The 15003-nt window shown below is 58.9% G+C and overlaps 1 protein-coding gene across 1 annotated transcript in view; it reads right to left on the bottom strand.

Annotated features, from left to right (window-relative positions):
- Nucleotides 1-15003, bottom strand: part of TRPM8 (transient receptor potential cation channel, subfamily M, member 8) — a 66202-nt gene that overhangs the window by 33365 nt on the left and 17834 nt on the right. The window contains exons 9-17 of the mRNA XM_004674759.2: nt 14596-14793; nt 11901-12003; nt 10490-10608; nt 6842-7132; nt 5255-5350; nt 4347-4476; nt 2836-2981; nt 1512-1624; nt 708-924 (exon numbers count right to left, since the gene is read on the bottom strand). Coding sequence (XP_004674816.1) covers nt 708-924; nt 1512-1624; nt 2836-2981; nt 4347-4476; nt 5255-5350; nt 6842-7132; nt 10490-10608; nt 11901-12003; nt 14596-14793 — 1413 coding nt within the window. The remainder of the gene's footprint in view (nt 1-707; nt 925-1511; nt 1625-2835; nt 2982-4346; nt 4477-5254; nt 5351-6841; nt 7133-10489; nt 10609-11900; nt 12004-14595; nt 14794-15003) is intronic.

Raw genomic sequence — 15003 nt, forward strand, 5'->3', positions numbered from 1 at the left:
GGAGCGCCTGCGGCCCGGCACCGGGGTCAGCCCAGCCCGTGCTGGAGAGTCACGCCGCCTCGTCACTGCCCCAGTGACAGCAACAGCCGTTCTCAAGAGGCCGCGACCTACTGAGTCAGAAAGCACTGCTGGGACCACTCCACGTGGGGCTGGGGACAGCGCTGCCCTCGCTGACGCCGGCCAGCAGCGGCTCAGCCACGCGCCGCGCCCAGCCACGTGTGGGCTGGGCCCGCAGCCCTGGATGCAAGGGGGGGGGGACATTTTAAGGGCAGACACTGCGAAACTGCACAGAAACAGCAGGAGGAATTCACACCGACGCCCCGCAATCCACGGGGACCTCAGTGACCCCCACAGTCACTGTCCGGCGGGGCCGCAGGGTGCTCTCGGCGCCCAGCGCCGCCATGCCCTGGCCACCCGTGGCTCCTCTCCCTGGGGGCGACGGCGGCAGGAAGCTGGGTTGAGGACGGGAGAGGTCTGCGGCGGAGGCCAGGCCGCCTGTGGGTACCCCCCCCCCATTCACCCGTCCCAGGGCAGATTGGGAGGAAGGGTGAGCCCGGTGCTGGGGGCCGCGGGGGCTCCCGGCACAGCTTCGGCGGCGGAACGGATGGCCACGCTTCAGGGGCCACTTCTGCTCCTCCTCGGCTTCGGGACGCCGCCGCCGCGGAGGGGTGGGAGCCGCCCGCCGGGGTGACCCACCTGTGACCCACCTGTCTCACTTCGTCACAGAACAGGACGAAGACCAGCACGTACAGGACGAGCTCCGGCGGGTGCGGCACGGCGTGGAAGTCCATGAGCAGCACGTAGGCGAAGAGCAAGAGGAAGGCGATGTAGAAGACCACGTTCCAGGAGAAGACCACGAAGGGGGAGGTGAAGAAGGCCACGTAGTACCACAGGAGCTTCTTGTGCTTGTCCACGGGCTTCTTCCTGCACCCAGAGGGAAGAGCCGTGGTCGCGCTCGCACCACGCGCGGCTGCACGGTCAGCGTGGCCCTTGGCGTCCCAAAGCGCAGGGGAACCCTGTCCCGCTGTGAGGCCGAGCCCCGCCTCCGCCTCTGCAGCCAGATCCTCAGGGGGCCCCGGGGAGCCCAGACTGAACGGTGGGCACTGCCAGCCAGCTGGCCCCAGGTCTTCGAGTCACGTACGCGGGGTGCAGACTCGCCTGCACACGGGGGTGTGCACGCACGGGGCGTGTGTACATACGTGTGTGCAGGTGTGTGGGTGTATGTATGTGTGTGTGCAGTGGGTGTGTGCACACACATGGGTACTGTGCATGTGTGCACACGTGTGTGTGTGTGCACGTCTGTGTGCGCGCACATGTCTGCACACAGGTGCACACAGGTGCATGGTGCACAGGGTCACGTGCACGCACAGGGACGCCCGCGTGGGTGCGCACACAGGCACATGTGCACACAGCCACACCAAGCTGTGTACACACGGGGACGGTGTCCACACGCACAAACACACGGCACGTGTGCACACACTCGCACGCTGCTCTGCGCCTCCGCTCCGTACCTGAACGACACAAAGCCGCAGCCAACCAGAGGAATGATGAACAGGCACAGGATGATCTTCCAGTTCTTGGTGTCTCGGGAAATCTCCCCGTACCACTGCTTGGAAAGGAAGTTCTGCAGGACACAGACAAGGGGCAGTGAGTTCGGGAGGCTGTGTCACCCCTTCACCTGCCCAAAGAAGGAATCCCCCGCCGGAGCCTCTATGTCTGTGCCCTGCCCCCAAGGGGCTCTGACACAGCCACTCAACATTCCACGTGCTCCTTCGGCGCCAGCCCGACCCTACACAAACCCCAGGTCCCGTGCGTCTGGGAAACAGGGTTTCCCACGCGCTGATGAACCGCACCCGGATGAAACCCCCAGGCTGGAGGACGTGTGCAGGCGCTGCAGAAGCCTCCTGGCACCAGAGCCCGGGGCCACCGGCGGGACGGGCCGAGGGCGGAGAAGCTGTGAGCAGAGCCGGCGCCCAGCCAGCCTCCCAGCCACCCAGCCCCGGCCACCTCACTGCAACCTGGCACTGCGCACAGGCCGCCCTGCGCCCAGCGAGGCCCGCGCCCACCCGGATGGCCCGCCCACCTGTCCGGCTTAGCTACCCCAGCACACCGTGCTCTGGAGCACTGGGCTAGCGGCTGCACGGGGGGTCCCTGCAATGGGCAGTCGTTGGGACATCAGGTCCGAGCACCGCTGCTTCCTAGCAATGCACTCTGAGGAACGTTCCAGAACCTGTGTGAGCTCTTCCCAGTTCTTGAGCTGGGACCTCCGCATGAAGGGTGTGGCCCACACATGGCGGACACCTGCCCCTCACCCCAACCCCTCCACCCTCCCGTGCAGCTGGGGTCATAGTGATCTCCCCTCCAGCCCCTGAAGTGCCCCGAGGTCACTTAATTCCGTACAGAAAATCTCTGCACCCGCCTGGCCCGTTCCTGCAGGTCTCTGAGGCTCCTGCTGCAGTGACTGTAACAGGAAGCGCTGAGGTGACAGGCAGGTGCCTCCTCCTTACGCTGAATCCTACAGCACCCCTGCGGCCCTTACAGCTGAGGAAGCCAAGGCTGGGGACGCACAGGGGACGTGGCCTGCAGTTAGGGACAGGGGCGGGCAGGCCCCACCAGGGGCCCAGCTCATCTGCTCAGGCGGGACTGCTTGCAGGGCAGAAACTCAAAGAACATTCTTTCTCCTGCCGCCCAGGCCTACAGCCTGCCGCCTCCGGGACCTCTCCTGGCTCCACCGCCCCCCAGCGTGCTCCAGAGGGGGAAGCTGCTTCTGCTATGGCAGCACCTACGGCCGGGAAGCCCACGGGAAGCCGGCCGGGCACGCGGGTGGCGCTGTACCTGCACCCCGGGCTGGGCGATGAAATGCTGGTCTGTGGCCTCCACCGCCAGCTCCAGGCAGTTGCTGCCCCCCCAGGCCTCGCAGGAGTAGACCAGCAGCTGCTCCGCCAGGTCCTCGTCGTTGCTGTAGCACTCGGTGAACAGCTCTGCGGGCGCCAGAGGGGGCCGGCAGGCCACGCGGGGGCCCTGAGGCTGAGCCGGAGCTGAGCACCCAGAGGACGGGGTGGGGCGTGCGCGCGGACTCAGGTCGGGGCTGTGGGCGCTCAGGGAGCAGGAGAGTTCCAGGGGCCCGGGGCAGGGTCCTCCAGGTCCCAAAATTAACAAGGCTGGGCGCAGTGGTACTGCTCAATAGACAAGATGCTGAGATACTACAAATAGCTCATGCACAGTAGAATTCACTCACGGAAACCTTGGCTGTCGTGATTGTTATTTCCGTGCTGACATTTTCTCGCACGGTCACCCCAGCAGCCCTCGGCGGCCAATGGCTCCCGCGCCCCCCCCCCCCGAAGCAGCAGGAGGCTGGGCAGGGGTCTGAGTGCGCAGCAGCAGCGGGTGGCGGGGGCGGGGGGGGCCGGAAGGAACCGCCTGGGCTCCGTTTGCGTCTTTCCAGGCGCCTCGGACGCTTCTTCTTTTCCTACCGCCGTTCAGCGTGCCCCGGCCACACGCTCCGGCCTCCGGAGGGGGCAGCCATGGAGCCGTGTCGGTGAGGGGACGACTTACAGGGCCCCGAAACATGAAGAAAGCAAAGGGGCAGCGCCCGTGGGCACCAGCGGGGGCGCAGCTCAGCGCTGTCTCCTCTCCTGCAGGGAGCCCGCAGGCTCCTGTGGAAAGCCCTGCATTGCTCAAGTTCCCTTGCTGTTTGGGGCGAAGGCCATGGACACATTGCGCTCAAGGACAAGTGGGGAACAGAGCAACAGGCGCCCCAGACTGCACTGCTCAGCAAAGCCGCTCCCGCCCCCCGCAAGGAGCCGCCCTCTGGGAGGGCTTCGCAGGGTCTCCTGCTGGCCCGGGGAGCTTTGCGTCTCCTGACCTGGGGAGCTGCCCGGCCTTCCTCCCGGCGGGGGATCGAGGCCAGGAGCACCCACATGGTGCCGCTCCCGCTGCGGATCTGCTCTGTGAGCGCCGTGTGCGCCCGGGCCCAGGGCTGGGGTCTGCTGCCCACGCCGCAGGGAGCTGGCAGGCGCTGGACGGCTCGCAAGTCAGGTCAAGCCTCAGACGCATCACAGCCCCCAGCACCCAAAGCTCCACCTGGTGACATGTGACCTAGACCCGGCCCCGGTGGCCTGAGGTGCGGGGTGCCAGAGCACGCGCCTTCCCATGGCCAAGCCCAGGGGTCACGCGCCTTCCCATGGCCAAGCATAGGGGCCTCCAGGTGCTGCCGCAGCACATGCGCCCTGACCACGTGGTCTGCAGCACCCAGTAAGGCCAGTGGGGGAATCCCAGCTGGGACACCGACCCCGCTGCCAGCCTGTGTGCCACCTGTGCCCCCGTGGGCCCCCCCAGAGACTCACCAACAGCGCGGGTCTCGTACTCATTCGCCAGCTCCTCGGACTCCCCGGCAGCGTTGATGTCGTTCTTCACCTTGGCCAGCGTCTTCAGGAGCTTGCTGGCCCCCAGGGCGGCTAGCGTGCAGCCCCTGGTCTTTCAGAGGGGTGCAGAATGTCAAGGTCAACGTGTCGTCCTTGAGGTGGTCACGTCGACATTAATGTCAGTCAAGGACAAATTCATGGCGAGAGCAGGAAATGGTCAGGTCTGAGTGGCTTGCAAGGATTCAGAGCAAAGTCGGCAGCGCACCCTAGCTGTGTGCTCACAGGCTCAGACGCAGAATCAGCGTATTCAAGGGGAATATTAACACACGTGCCAGGAGGAAATGGCTGTGAGGCTTCAGCCACCCTCTAGACCCCATTAGGGCCCACTGTGGGAGCCCAGGAAACGGGGAAGGGGGGTGCAGGGGGGTAGTTCCAGGCAGTGTGGTCAGGAGGGGGCCGGGCAGCACAGTCAGCGAGGCCGAGTGTCCCCTCCAGATCCAATATTCCAGTATCCAACTTTCTGCTCTAAAAGCAGCAAATGTCGCTTCCTTTGGGCTCACGTAGTTCATTGACAAAAACTATTATGAGCTGAGTCACAGAAAAGTCTGAGTACGGATTCTGGACAAGCCCTCCTTTCTGTCCATGCACACCAGAGCCAGATACTCGGCGTTTTTAACGAAACACAGAAAGCCCACGCGCCTGGCAGGCGGTCACCTACCTGAGAAGCAGGTGGCTGCAGGTGGCCACCTCCCATCGCCCACCAGCACACTCTGATGTGACACAGAGGCGCAGCCACGTCCACCCGACCCCAGGACTTCCGCTTGATCTGCTAGGTGAGGGGTCAGTTTTGGAAGGTCACAACCCTGCTATAGGCGACCTCGGACACATACCTGCTCCCAGATGACTTTGGACAGGTCCCGCTTGTTCTGCAGGACGGCCCAGATGAAGAGGGCCTGCAGGGGGTGCCGGGTAATCGGGGACACATCCTGGCGGCGGGAAGAGACTGTGATCAGCCTGGACCGGGCAGCTCACTTTGGGCATGCATTTCGGGGATGGACATTGGGGTGAGGATGCCTTGGGGCAGCACCCCATGGTCATGGGGCTCTGAAACATGGGTCTGACTCATTCTGTCAGCTTGGTGAAGTGAGGTGACTCCCTGCCACTCACCAGCTGGTGCAATCTCACGCAAAATCTTCCCTCTGCCATAGAAGGCAATGTGCTATTAGATGGAAAGATGGAAAGGGTGGAGAAAGTGCTGACAGCAACTCAAGAAGTGAGGCCTCCAGCAGGCCCAAGAGCAAACTGTCTCTTCTCATCATGAAAACTGAGCCTCATCTAGAAAAATCGGACAGCCCCAATTCTAACTTTCTTGCAGGTTACGTTCAGCAAGCGCAACATCAATCCAGGCCTGTGTCTTTGGAGCATCACTGAAGCTTCTATCTAAATGGAGCCCCGGCTCCCATTCCCCATCCCATAGCCTCCAGCCTCCTATCTGTATCCAGCCTCTACAGACGGAAAACAGCTCCGCGTGTATACTCCTTTCCAGCGTCTACAGTCTTTACCGAGCTCCCAAGTGCTGCAGGCACAGCTCTGGGTACTGCTAGCATTTTAACATAAAAAGCGCCAGGCAGACGTTTTCGAAACACTTCCGATTCCTTTCCGCATCTAACTGATTCAGGCGCTGGCAACACACACACTAAACATCACGGATTCGCGAAAGACCTCGAGCTAGTTTGAAGCAATCCCGAGTCCAGGATTGGAGATAAGCAGTTCCCCTGAGAGGAGATCCCACAAAAGCCACCAGGAGAGAGAAGGGGTGAGGCCCCCAAAGAGAAAGCCAGGAGAGGGGGGCAAGTTGTCAGCGTGGGTGACTGGAGCTTGACCCCCGCAGGCAGCCCTGCAGCCCAGGAGAGAACAGAAGCCTGCGGAGCCATCTCCAGGAGGCAGGGCGCTGGGGTGTGTGTGCCCAGGCTCCAGGCCGCGGGGCTCTGAGCAGAGCGCCTTAGCAGAGCTGCAGTCCTGGCGACTGGGCCTGGGCGCGCCTGGGCTCGCAGGGGTCCCGAGAGTCGGCTACAGGGCTACGGACCTCAAGTGCAAAGCTGGGTTCTCCTTTGGAGATATTCACTGCCCCTCCCGTTCTCAAAAGGAGACCCAGCGCCTCTGTGCGTCACCCGACAGCGCAGAACGACAGCCCAGATCACGCGCAGAGGCCTGACACAGGCCAGTCGCTCCTCTGCCCCCACCTGAGCCCTTCAGAGAGCTCTACGGCAGTCGAGCACTAGCCTGGACGCAGCCAGCGCACAGAGCAGGGCGTGGAAGCCCCCGGGCAGACTTCTCATCACCTGCCAGTGACCCAGCAGGAAACGGAAGCAGCAAGCTCAAGCTAGAGCTGCGAGCGGGGGTGAGAGGCGGCAGGCGGATTTCTGAAGGACGCCACCCAAGAGCGGGAGCCGGGCAGACGGCCGGCCAGCACGTACGTGAAGCTCTACGTCCAGGTCCTCCCTGCTGCTCCTGTCCTCCTTCCGGAAGCCTCTGCGGAAGTTGGCCACCAGTTTCCAGACGAAGGTGAGCAGCGCGTCGTTGTAGGAATTCTTGGCGATCTGCAGGTTCCGGTACACCAGGGTGCTGAAGTGGCTGGAGAAGAGCTCGGTGAGGACGTCGTTGGTAAGGAACTTGCGCAGGTTGAGGCCGTTCTCCAGGAAGAGACGGACGAACTTGGGCCGGTCCTTGATGAGAGCCATGAACATGACCTCCTGGAGGTCCGCGGACTGGGGAAAAGGCGCAGAGAGAGGACTCACCGCGCTGTGGGGAGCGAGCCCGCGTGTCCTCCTCAGCTACAGCAGGCTCGCCCTCCGGCCCGGAAGAAAATGTACCTCTCCCGGGGTGAGGGGTGCTAGGCCAGACGCCCGGGGTTGGAAATGCAGCAGGCAGCCGCTGGTCAGATGCGGGCGTGGACGTGACTGTCCACGCAGGGTGCTCGCCCTCGTGGGTTGACCGTGCTGCTCCGAGAAGGCACTCCCTGGGGAGGCCTCCGCCCGCGCCTTTTCTCAGACTGGAGTCTGCAGTAGGCACCGGCTGTGAAGCAAGCAGCAGCCAGCCGTGCCCCCTGCTGCCCCTGAGCCACACGCCCCGTAACTGATGCCCAGTCTCGTTAGGTGACAGGCCCGGGGCCGTCAGCCCTGGTTCCTGTTGACCTGTATCTGCACTGCCTGGGTTCCAATAAAACATGCCCGTGGAAGAATGGAATAAAGTCAAGTGTCCTTCAGACACCGACTGGCAGTCTACAGTCGCCACCTGCTCCCAGACACGTTCTATTTGGCTCCATTGTGGCTCTCACAATTCAGTTCAGTGGCCAACACTGATGAATTTCATGAAATCCACATTTCAGGCATTAATACCCAGAGCCAGATTAACGCGAAAGTCAGCTGTGCTGGCAAGCGGAGAAACGCAACTAGAACCAAGTGGCCGCCCAGCCCCAACGTCCCTGCACCCCCTGGCTGCCCACAGGCCCTGGTTCGGGAGCATGAGCCCTCCAGGACAGGGCTCCCAGGAGCATACAGAGCCTGGAGAGGGCAGGTCACGGCTGCCCTGAGTTCCCACCGAGGGGCGCCAGTGGGAGGGGAGGGGACGAGGTGGCTGTCCCAGAAGGGGGCAGTCGCGCTTCCTCCCCTGTCCCAAAGGCAAGGGTCTGCGGCCCAGCTCCATGTTTCCTTCTAAAGCCTTTTGCCTTTCCAAGGGCCACTCTGGTGACCGGGACATGGATCAAAGTCTGGAAGGTTTATAAAATGCAGGCTGCTGGCGCCTAACTCGGGATCCTGCCGGAGCAGATCTGGGCAGGATCTGATCACCTCTGTTGTTAATGAGGCTGCACCCTGCTGGCATGGGCCAGGGACCTCACTTTGAGAATCACTGGCACATGGAAAAGAAAAGGCTTTGCAGACACACCCCACCTTGTTCTAACATCACAGAGATGTGCAACTGGAAACAAGATGGTGTTTCCAGCCTTGGTTTATCCTCCTAGAAACAGGTGCTGTGAGGTCACAACAAGATGATCCAGATCAAGATCCTTCTAGAATGAGAGATCAAAGCAAGCCCTGAAATGCACCCATAACTGCCTGTCCTGGATGACCAGACTCCGTGCGGGACACACGGAGTCTGGTCATCAAGCAGCAAAATGCGATTGTTCCTCCCCGGGATCAGTGTGAGGGGCCAGAGAACGAACATGAAGAAACGCCCAAGGCTGACGCCGACCTGAGCTTTGTAAGCCTTCAGCTGACTCTGAAGTTGGAGTCACTGTCCTCTGTCACCAGAGGCGTGACCCATGGAAGGCCAAAAGATTTAGAAGGTTATGCAAAGCTTACCAAAATCCTAAAGACTTTCAGTGAATTCGTTAGAGCGTTCTATGTACCTATGTTCGAAGTGCTCTAGAAATATCCTCTGATTTAATCACCCTGGCGCTCAAAAGGAATCTAGAGCTATCACCAGCACCTCCGTTTTGGTGAGCATGATATGCCAGTCTTTCACAACCCGCTCTTGGGGAGAGGATAATCGCCCTCACGTGGTGCCTTTGCCAGTTCCCCTGGTGTAAATGTTCCCATTTTGAGCTACCTGACATCCCTGAATGCAGAGTTGAGAGTAAATGCAAAATAGTCCCATCCTGCAGATCCAACAGACATAAAGAACCACCAGACTATAGATAATCATAACTGTATCGTGTACAGCATCATAAACCAATGTTACCATCACACGTACCATTTTAAATAAATTATAAATCTAATCATAAACGCAGTAAAACAATTCAAAATGATGCTTTTTGCTTATTACCTCCATGTTTAATCTATTAGACTTAGGTCTAAGTCTATATAATTTTATTTTAAATGATGACTGTATTTCACAGCATCTTTAAATTTAGCTATCAGCTCTTCCGGCAGCCAAATGAGGAATGGAAGCTTAGAGAGGTTACGTAGTGGTCAAGGTTAAATCACACACAGGGGCTGACCTGACTCCAGACTCTTAACCATTCTGCCCTCAGCCTTAATGCTCTCGCGCTGAGTTCATAAAATTAAGTAGACTGTGCAGTATGTGCCTGAGTTCACGTCGATTGCCCTGCCTGACCTCACTTACAAAGAACATTTTGCCCAGGGAGTCACTTACACATCAGTTGGCGCAATCTACTTGTAATTCTGCCTCCCAACTGGAGGCTCGCGTGTGAAATAGGCTCATTACACTGCAAAGACCAAATACAAGTCTGGGTTTGTAAAGGCATGAATAATTTAAAAATCCATAAGCCATTACTTCATTTGCCTCTATTACTAAAACGGAGCCCATGTTAACATAAATCAAGCCTGCGCCCCTCATTGCACACAGCGGGCCAGAGTGTTTACTCAACTGGAGCAGGACAACGCAGGCAACGGCCAGCAGCCAGCAGCCTTTGGCTCCAGACACACATGCGTCCAGCAAACTCTTGCTGCCCACTCATGACCGCAATCAGCTCTGGATGGCACAGACAGCCTGCAGCCTTGCAGAGGCCAGTGACAAGCTGTAGCTGCCCCATGAGACATCTGCTCAGGCCGACTTCACTTCAGTCGTGCCCAAGAGGATGCTGCTTCTTAATAACTGCGACCTTAGAATGCCTAGCAAGCGGAACGTGAGACAGGCCAGCCTCGTGACAGGACTGGTCAGAGGTGCTCACGCGACCAGGGTGTCATTATTGCTGAAGACATTCCTCATGGGTCTTCAGTCAGCTTGCTCTGTTTATGGGGATGTGCCAGGGAGACAGGCAGGATGCGAAAATGAGTCCTGCTGTCTGGATTTCTGTCAGGCTACTTCCGTTAAACCCCCCTTCAATCACGATGCATATATTCCCCCCGTCTTCCTGCCCCTCCATTCCCCAGACAGCTGCGCACGCCTGCGTCGAGGCTGAAGAACCATAGCTCTGGATGGCAGTGGTCAATTCACGGGGACTTATCCCAGTGCCTGTGTTTATTATCTACTCACAGCAACCTGACTGTCAGAGCTGTCAGGGGAGTGAAGTGCATGGGGAAGGGGCTGCCCACAGACCTCCTCAGGAATGGGCCAGCCCTTGTCCGGCCCGCCACTGGAATCCCAGGAGGCTGCTCATTTACCTCCCAGCGGCGGTCATTGGTGAAAATCTCGTCATTGGCCAGGTCCAGCTGGTTCCACTCCAACAGGAGCTTCAGCTGCCCACTCCAGTTATCCTTGTCTTGTTCGTTGGTGCTAAAGGCTGTGAGAGATCAGGAAAATGTCAACTCACTGAAAACCTAGGAAGGAGTTAGCACCATCGGTGTGGCCAACTGGCAGAACCAGCGATCGAGGAGTTTCTAACATTCTTAGAGAATCAAGCACTCGGAACCGTCACATCACTGTTTCCAACTCATTCTCACCCAGGGGGCAGGATGAGAATAAATCCAGGCAATGATAGTTTCTTTTCATGTCATGTCTTCACGGTGTCACTGTGGTATGTGGACATTTTCCCACAGATTCAGATCAATAAATACATTCATAGCCATCAATATTCTATTTCAAGGACCCTGGCTGGTGGCTACTGCACTTGAATCTCTACAAGAGCCATGTGGTGACAAGCTCCGCTGACCCTTCCGGGGCCAGCATCCCCGCCTCTGTGGATCTCACAGGTAGAGTCCCATTTTAATGAATATCTTTAGAGCTTGACTTCTGGCAAGCAGGGTAAGAATGAACACTGCTCAGGAAATCAGCCCGCGCCAGCCTCTGCCGAGATCTATTTTCTTCAGGCGACACAGTTCTAAGACAGCAAAGATCCCAGATGGGAACTGACAGCTGAGGCTCGTTCACAGGCTTCGGGTGACCCCTAAGTCCCTGAAACTAATGCGAAGTTATTTATGTGTGTGGAGAGTGCGTGTGTGTGTGCACACGTGTGTACATATGTGTGGAGTTCTGAGACAAGAGTCCCTCGTTTTATCACCTCCTCCAGGGAGTCTGAGACTCGGAAACAGACCCTAAACCCGCACAGGCCTCAGTTCATGGAGAGGCCACTGAGCCCATTTCATTAGTCTTTGGAGTGGCACAAAATTCATCTTCTACTAAAAACACACAACCAAGTGGGCCCTCCCTGGTGGCACAACGGGTTAAATCACAGCACTGTGAAGCTCTCCAGAGCCACTGCAGTATGAGTTCAATCCCCGGCCAGGGAGTGACCCCCATGGCGCGGCAGACCTCTCCTGACCCGCCCGCTGCTCCCCTCAGCAGTGGACTTTGTTAGTCTCCCTGTTCTGCTCCCCACTGTCTCTGGTGAATCCTCTCACCCTCCACACCTCTGGCCTGTACCCCAGCTCTGTAAGCATAAATAAATCTTTAAAAAAAAAATAAAAAACACCCAACCAGTAAGATTTAATCCAGCAGGTGAAGAAGACATTGTAACATTATGAACCTCTGAAAACCAAAATTAGTGCAAGTTTGTATAAAATGGAGCTGTTTAGCAAAACAAACACTCATGGTAAACCAGCACAGCAAGGCCAAGGCCCAGGCACGGCCGCTCACCTTTGTAGAGCGCGGAGGAGATGGCATTGCTCACGATTTCGTCCCCAGCTTCTTCCATTTTAATAACTGTTAAGAGGTGAGAACTCTCGAGAATCTCTCTGAGCTGGCAACAGTGAGAGCACAGATAATGACCATCAGGCTCTTGGCAGGAAGCGCAGAAACGTGTCCTTGGAGGCAGGGTCTTCCCCGGCCCCCGACCCAGCTCCCCTCACTGGCAGTGCCCAAACCCGAGAGACCAACGTCTAAACTGGAGTCGTGAATCCTTGTCCACCAAGAGGGTAAAGCACTGGTGAGACAAGACACAGGCCAAAAAGCTGAGTGTCTCCCTGCCCAGCGACGCGTGTGCGTGTGTGCGTGTGTACACTGTTGTGTGCACACATATGGGCTGAGCGTGTGAGTGTGTGTGTGCCCACAGAAGAGAGCCTGGATGGGGGGGGCCTGGGGAACAGGCAACGGAAAACCACAGGAAGCACCCAGCGTGGCAGCGGGGGAGTAGAAGCCCAGCGTGAGCAGGGCAGACCTGGATTTGGTGGCAGCCACGGGCCGAGGACATGGGTGTGGCACCCTCTGACCTTCCTCTCATGTTAATTTTTCCGTACTGTGATTTTTCTGTAAAGCATCATTCTGGAATCTATTCTGCAGTGTTTACTGTCAAAGACCATTTTTTTAAATCAACTTGCTGGGGCCTAGGCAGAGCCGGCCGCCTCCAAGGTCTGGGGCAGTGGCGAGCTGGGCACAGCTGGCTGAGGCGGAGTCTGCTCTCCTGCCGCTGAATGGGATGGACAGTGCGGGCCTCTTGGGCCATTTGGAAGTGAGGGTCTGGAGGTACAGGGTCCCTTCTGGGGGGTCGGGGAAGTCCCAGATCAGGCTGCTGAAGGCTGACCGGGAGGACAGCAGACTGGACGTTGGGAGGTGACTGGAAGGCCCCCTGGGCAAGGAGGGGTGGTAGCCTGCCTTCAGAAGACGGGTGTCCTGGGCTGGGGAGGCGAAGGAGGGCATGGTTCGGGGGTGCTGGAAGCGGGAAGGAAAGCCCCCCACGCCGCAGGCTGGGTGCAGACAGAGGAAAGACCCAAGGGGCACTGACAGGCAGGGAGCGGCCCGGGGCGCCTGCATCTGGGGGTTCAGGTGGGGGCACGCAGGAGGGGTGAGACCACATTTCCTTTGAAATTAAAAGGAAGGAGACTGCGAGTGTGTGGCAAACTGGCGGGGCCCAGAGCCACTGAGGGCACCCTAGGGGACCTCTCTTCCCCCACACGTGGCCCCGAGGCCACGCCCCCCACGGCCCTGAGTGCTCTCAGGAACACAGGTTCGACTACACCCTCTCGGTGCTTCCCAGCGCACCTGGACAAGACTGACCCCTTGAAATGCTCGGAGGGCCTCCTGGTCTGCCTCACAGGGCTCTGGCTCCCTCCACAGCTACCCTCGCTCCACCCGTCCACAGCTGCCTCATGCTCAAGGCCTGTGCACGCGCCACGCGGCCGTCACAAGCCAACCCGTCCTGCAGGCCGCGGGTCCACCCCCTCCCGTCTGAGAGGCTCCTCCGCGGGCTGGCGCCCACGCATGGCCTGGAGCGTCCATACCACCTTCCCCCGACACCCACAGCAGCCTGGGGGTCACACTGTGACCACTCAACGTGAACACGTCACGTCCTCTGTTTTCTCTGAGGATGAGGCAGCTTCTGTGGTGACGCTGCTCTTTCTGAAGTATCTGCTGCGGCCCTGGCCAGTGAGAGCCACTGAGTAAATGGATGGAGTGAGAAACGAAGGGTCTCGGGTGGCCGGTTGATCGGTCAAGTCTTGAGAAGCTGAGGGACAAGTAAGTTCAGGGGAGTAACCAGGAGGAGCCTGGGCGGCCTGGAGGTTGGGGGGGGGCTGCCCACCTCACCCCAGAGGTCACCCAGCTACCTGGGAGGTTGCTCAGTGACACCAGCTATGGCGTCTCCAGCAACATGGGTGAGCCTGAGGGGACAATGCTAAGTGGAATAAGTCAAAGGAGAAAGCAAATGCAGTGTGATTTCACTCACTTGCAGAATATCAAGAAAAGCAAATGATTACGTGATCTAGTGAGAAAATACTGAGACCGGCCGGAGGCTCAAAACTGCACCACAGGCCAGTTAGCTTAGAAAAGCAATGATTGGGCCTCCAGTGGCCTAGGCTTCCAATCCCGGGGCTATCAGCAGAAGGCCTGAGTTGGATCCCCGCCCCGCAGCTGACCCCCAGGGCGCAGCAGACCTCTCCTGTCTCCCTACTGCTCCCTCAGCAGTGTACTTTGTCAGTCTGCCTGCTCTGCTCCCCACTCTGTCTCTGGTGAGTCCTCTCACCCCCCTGCACTTCTGGCCTGCACCCTAGTTCTTCTATGCCAAAAAAATAAAAAGAGCAAAACAGTTTCCCCAGTCAAGGCATTCAAATCAGCTTCACCAGCGACTTCCTTCTCCTGCTGACAGACGAAACGCTGGGCTTTGGCGCTGCCATGGTGTACAAGGAAGACCAGCTTCGCAACAGACAGAAGGAGCTGGAACCACTGTCAGTCCCTTAGGAGGGATGGAGACTCCTCAGGTCACTTAATACACGTGAGCCCCTTCCGGGGTCGTCAAGCAGAGACTGGCAGCTGCCAGCAGTGTCGGCTTCCAAGGCCCCCCCGCCACCCCACCCCCCGCCTAGTGCCTTTCCTGGGCCCTCAGGCCCGGCCCACTCACCCACTTGATCCAGCACTCAGTCTCCTCCTCCGGCTGCCGGGACACCGTCCGGGGCAGGAAGCGCACCAGCTTCTCCTTAACAACGGACGAGGTCAGGACGTCCTCCATCCCCACCAGGCTGGCGAGCACGTCGGCGATCTGGCCCGAGCCTTCCACCACCACACACGGGATTTTGCTCTTGATGGAGGTGTTGATGGCCTGGGAAAGGGGACACGGGGCAGGATGGAGGAGACACGGGCGACCCAGGGTCCCGAGCCGGAGGCTCACCAGGGCCCCCGGACATGGCGGCTCTTCTTCCTGAGGCATGTTCCTTTCCAGTCAGAGGCTAGTCAATGATGGCCACTGCCTTGGAAAGACAAAGCCAGAAACATTACACCCTGGGCCAGTACCGAAGTCCACACACGTGAC

The sequence above is a fragment of the Condylura cristata genome, unplaced genomic scaffold (assembly GCF_000260355.1).
Source record: "Condylura cristata isolate star-nosed mole 26May11 unplaced genomic scaffold, ConCri1.0 scaffold00002, whole genome shotgun sequence".
Taxonomy (NCBI): domain Eukaryota; kingdom Metazoa; phylum Chordata; class Mammalia; order Eulipotyphla; family Talpidae; genus Condylura; species Condylura cristata.